Source organism: Piliocolobus tephrosceles, chromosome 6 (assembly GCF_002776525.5).
Source record: "Piliocolobus tephrosceles isolate RC106 chromosome 6, ASM277652v3, whole genome shotgun sequence".
Classification (NCBI taxonomy): domain Eukaryota; kingdom Metazoa; phylum Chordata; class Mammalia; order Primates; family Cercopithecidae; genus Piliocolobus; species Piliocolobus tephrosceles.
Window position 1 is genome coordinate 145,680,279 of NC_045439.1, and position 5,365 is coordinate 145,685,643.

General features: G+C 41.1%; 1 protein-coding gene across 2 annotated transcripts in view; it reads left to right on the forward strand.

Moving 5' to 3' along the window:
- Window positions 1-685: 685 nt before the first annotated feature.
- Window positions 686-5,365, forward strand: part of TMEM202 (transmembrane protein 202) — a 10,496-nt gene continuing 5,816 nt past the window's right edge. Inside the window, exons 1-2 of one of the 2 annotated variants that reach the window (XM_023220668.1) lie at window positions 712-792; window positions 1,041-1,296. In XM_023220668.1, the coding sequence (XP_023076436.1) occupies window positions 712-792; window positions 1,041-1,296 (337 nt within the window). Of the gene's footprint in view, window positions 793-1,040; window positions 1,297-5,365 lie in introns of both variants that reach the window. The other variant, XR_002733364.2, reaches the window with a different exon arrangement.

Below are 5,365 nucleotides of genomic sequence, written 5' to 3' on the forward strand. Positions count from 1 at the left end.
GTGAGATGGTATCTCAGTGTGGTTTTAATTTCTCTAATGATCTGAACATAGGACCCAGCAAAGATTTCATTATGAAGATGCCAAAAGCAATTGCAACAAAAGCAAAAATTGACAAATGGAATCTAATTAAGCTAAAGAGCTTATGCATAGCAAAAGAAACTATCAATAGCATAAACAGAAAACCTACAGAAAGGGAAAATTGTTTTGAAAACTATGCATCTGACAAAGGTCTAATATCCAGCATCTGTAAGGAACTTAAATAAATGTACAAGAAAAAGACAACAAATAACCCCATTAAAAAGTGGGCAAAGGACATGAACAGACACTTCCTCAAAAGAAGAAATACATGTGGCCAACAAGCATATGAGTTCCCCTTTTTTTATATGCTATGAGGGAACTGTGTCTTATTTATTTTTGTGTCCCAGAAGCTAGCACAAAGCCTGACACACAGCCACTGCTAACAAAATATTTGTTGATTTATTTAATAAAAGAGTTGGGAGTAAGTGGAGAATGGAGGGTGGGGAGCATCACATATACATGCACATGCTTAAAATATGATGATTTCTTCCTGATCTGACCAGACCAAAAATATAAATAAAACAGAAACAGGATCTGTGCCATGGGTCCTGGCCCTTTTTTGCTTCTGCCAGCATGTGTGAGGAGATGCAGAGACAAATTCCGTGGCAGTTAGAAAGAGAACCGACTGCCAAGATGGAGCGAAGGGAACATTTAACCTTGACTTTCCACAGTCCTGAGGTTCCCAAGATAAAGGGGAACCGGAAATACCAAAGGGTGAGGAGGTATCTAATTGGAAGTCAGATGGGAAGAAGAGGACTTACTTAAAGGCGGGGCTACATAGATCATCCCAAAGACAGAAAAGATCACCCTGAAAATTGTGGGTTTTTTTTTTTTTTTTAGGAGTAGGGAAAGATATCCTTAAATCAAATACACATGGGAATGCTTGAGGTAGAGAAAAGCAGGTGACCCTGGGGATCAGGGGTTATCATTTCAGGTAGGCAATATTTCCCTCATCCTTGTAGCCTACCCTCCCTGCCAAGGAACATCCAAGTGCCTTGATGTCATCCCAAAGGCAGCAGCAGCTTATGGATCAGGCACACATCTACATCCGAGTACTCTGTGGCAGCCTCTGTAGTTTTAGCCTCCTAATGCTGATCGCCATGTCCCCACTGAACTGGGTACAGTTCCTGGTGATCAAGAATGGCCTTGAGCTCTACGCAGGACTCTGGACCTTATGCAACCATGAGCTGTGCTGGAACCACACACCCAAGCCACCCTGTGAGTGCCACCGAATTAAATGCCACAGGCCCCACACAATTGCAGAGATTTCTGCTCACACAGAATGGCCCTTCATCTTTCTTCCTCCAAAATATTTCGGCTTTCACCTCTCCAAGTGCAGGATGGATCTTTCTTTGGTATCCTCAGTGTGCCCTTTCTCCCTTCTATTCCAGGTTGTTTTCTGTCCTAAATAACGGGTTATACTCTTTTTACTTGATGGGAAGAACTGTTTTGTTTTGTTTGTTTGTTTTTAGAGACAGGCTCTTGCTCTATCACCTAGCCGAAGCACAATAGCACTATCATTGCTCACTACAGCCTCCACCCCCAGGGCTCAAGCAATCTTCCCGCTCAATCTCCTGAGTAGGTGGAACTACAGACGTGTGCCACCACTCCTGGCTAATTTTTAATTTTTTTTGTTTTGAAAAGAAAGTTCTCATTATATTGCCCAGGCTGGTCTCAAAGTCCTGGCCTCAAGTGATCCTCCCAAAGTACTGGGACTATAGATGTGAGCTACCATACCTGCTCTAGGAATAACTCATTTACAAGGTGTTAGTGCTAAGCAATGTGATTGGTATTCTAATGTGGCTTGCAGAATTAGAAGAGAAGTGATTGATCATAGCTGGAAGATAAAGCAAATATCTTAACATCTATTAGATTTAACTTTCAAGGTCAGCTTGTTCTTTTCCTAGCAGTGGAATAGAATTTAAATGTATGTTAGATATGTAGTATAACAAATGCTAGCTATGAAGATAATATTATTTATGTCAAATTTTATGTGAATTTAAATAAATCTGAAAGTGCAACACAAAATATTTTAAAATAAGTTTTGGGAGCTAAAAATATCATATGCATGAGTTTTTCAATCAAACGAAAAACTTAGAGGAAAGATATCATTACACTGACAGTTTTCTCATCACCCACAAGACATAAATTTACACAAAGAAAGGGGTATTGTGAAAGAAAACATGTGTGAGTAAAGCAGCTATTCTCACATAAGCAGGGATCCCATCTATTCTCCTCACATAAGCAGGAGGGGAGTACCTGTGCCCAACTCTGAGGTAGAGCATCAGTTATTTGGCCATGGGCTGCGACATTTGAAATTAAGGGACAGTTTCCTGCATGATCTTGAGACGAAACTAAAATCAAAGGCAGACAGACAATTCAACTGCATAAAATGAAAACTAGAGAAAATATTTGCAACAATTATGAAAGATAAATGTTAATGGCCTTAATATAGTAAAAGGATACACCAAGTATTAAAAAGACACAAACTCAAATAAATTATTTTTCAATAGACATGCACAAAAGAAGAACTATAACTATCTAATAAACATAGGAAAAATAATTTAACCTCAATCAATCATTAAAGAAAGGTAAATGAATAACAAGATGTAACTTTTCAACCACCATATTAACAGATTTTTAAATGATGATGCAACTGCTATACACTCCCATACGCGTTCCTGTACATACCATGCAAATTGGTATAATCAAAGCAATATAATTAGGTGCATCCAGAGACTTAAAAATTTAGTTCATCTCCTTTGAGTAAATAATTCCATTTCTAGAAATTAATTCCAAGGAAATAACTAGAAATGGATTAAAATATTTAGGCAAAAAGATAAAACTGCAGTTATAGTTATGTAACTGGGTGCCCATGTTAAAATTTCGGCCTTAAGATTATTATTTAAATCTTTAATAAATGAGGGCTGGGTGTGGTGGCTCAAGCCTGTAATCCCAGTGTTACCAGAAAGGGGTCCTGATCCAGACCCCAGGAGAGGGTTCTTGGATCTCGGGCAAGAAAGAATTCGAAATGAGTCCATAGAGTAAAGTGAAAGCAAATTTAAGAAAGTAAAGAAATAAAAGAATGGCTACTCCATAGGAAAAGGAGCCACCAGGGCTACTGGTTGCCCATTTTTATGGCTATTTCTTTATTATATGCTAAACAAGGGGTGAGTTATATTCGTAAGTTTTTGGGGAAAGAGGTGGGCAATTCCCGGAACTAAGGGTTCCTCCTCTTTTTAGACCGTATAGCGTAAATTCCTGACATTGCCATGGCATTTGTAAACTGTCATGGCACTGGTGGGAGTGTCTTTTAGTATGCTAATGCATTATAATTCACGTGTAATAAGCAGTGAGGACGATCAGAGGTCACTTTTGTTGCCATCTTGGTTTTAGTGGGTTTTGGCTGGCTTCCTTACCACAGCCTGTTTTATCAGCAAGGTCTTTATGACCTGTATTTTGCGCTGACCTCCTATCATTCAGTGACTAAGAATGCCTTAACCTCCCGGGAATGCAGCCCAGTAGGTTTCAGCCTTATTTTAACCAGCCCCTATTCAAGATAAAGTTGTTCCGGTTCAAACATCTCTGACATCAGCACTTTGGAAGGCTGAGGTGGGGGATCGCTTGAGCTTAGGAGTTTGAGACCAGCCTGAGCAACAAGGCGGAACCCTGTCTCTACAAAAAATACAAAAATTAGCTGGGCATGGTAGTGGGCACCTGCAATCCCAGCTACTTGGGAGGCCGAAGTGGGAGAATTGCTTGAGCCTGGGAGGCAGAGGTTGTCGTGAGCTGAGATTGAGCTACTGTACTCTAGCCTGGATGACAGAGTGAGACCCTGTCTCAAAAAAAAAAAAAAAAAAAAAGCATTAGAATCCCGAAATTATGTCACTTAAGCAGTGAATAGTTTATTTCTTGAAGCCCTGAATTCATCTTTATGCAGATAAAGAAAATCAAGGAAATCAAGTCAGCCAGTCACTCAGATTTTATAGTCACTTTGTCACTCATCTTTGTTTATGCTTTGTTTTATCTCTACAGACTGTGATTATTTAAAGTCAACTGAATCCTTAAGGTACACAAGTATAAATCAAGTATCCACCCTATTTTCCATGTTATTATAACTAGTTCTAATTCAAGAGTCAGTAATTAGGCTGCAATACAGATCTCATAAGAAATTCCCCAAAATGTAATCAAAATTTCCAGGCCTCATCTCCCTGTGACAACAATATAATGTTATTATTGCCTGAATACATTGTTATTTATTTATTTTTGAGATGGAATCTCATTCTGTCACCCAGGCTGGAGTGCAGTGGCGTGATCTTGGCTCACTGCAACCCCTGCCTCCCGGGTTCAAGCGATTCTCCTGCCTCAGCCTCCCAAGTAGCTGGGATTACAGGTGTGCGTCACTGCGCCCAGCTAATTTTTGTGTTTTTGGTAGAGATGGGGTTTCACCATGTTAGCTAGGCTGATCTTTTTTTTTTTTTTTTTGAGACGGAGTCTTGCTCTGTTGCCCAGGCTGGAGTGCAGTGGCGTCATCTCGGCTCACTGCAAGCTCTGCCTCCCAGGTTCATGCCATTCTCCTGCCTCAGCCTCCTGAGTAGCTGGGACTATAGGCACCTGCCACCACGCCCAGCTAATTTTTTTGTATTTTTAGTAAAGACGAGGTTTCACCATGGTAGCCAGGATGGTCTCGATCTCCTGACCTCGTGATCTGCCCCCCTCAGCCTCCTCAAGTGCTGGGATTACAGGCGTGAGCCACCGCACCTGGCCTACTAGGCTGGTCTTGAACTCCTGACCTCAGGTGATCTGCCTGCCTCGGCCTCCCAAAGTGCTCGGATTACAGGCATGAGCCCCTGCACCTGGCCTCCGAATACATTATTGTTTAATAATGACTTCAAACTTTTACCTACTGGATTGCAAGAATTTCATTCCCCTCCCTGACAGTTTCCTTAGTCATTTTCGTAAGTTTCACAGGGGCTATCTCAGGTGTGTTCAAGAATGTGCATGCTCATATTCCTATTCCCTGGGCTCACTTCAGGGTGTTGTGCTTCTGTCTCTGACTTCACCCGGATCTAGATGACTGATAGCCTCTCTGTTGTGGCTGTTGCTAATGGGATGAAGAAGGGATGGGGAAGAAAGGACAGTATCCTTCACTTTTACTGCAAGTCTCAAGTGTAGAATAGACCCTTCTGTTATTTTCCCCTAGCACTGGTGAGATCAGGCTGAAATGTAAAGGATATATTGCACAGAGAGTAGTTTGAACTGTTTTGCAGAGCGTGGGAAAGAAAGG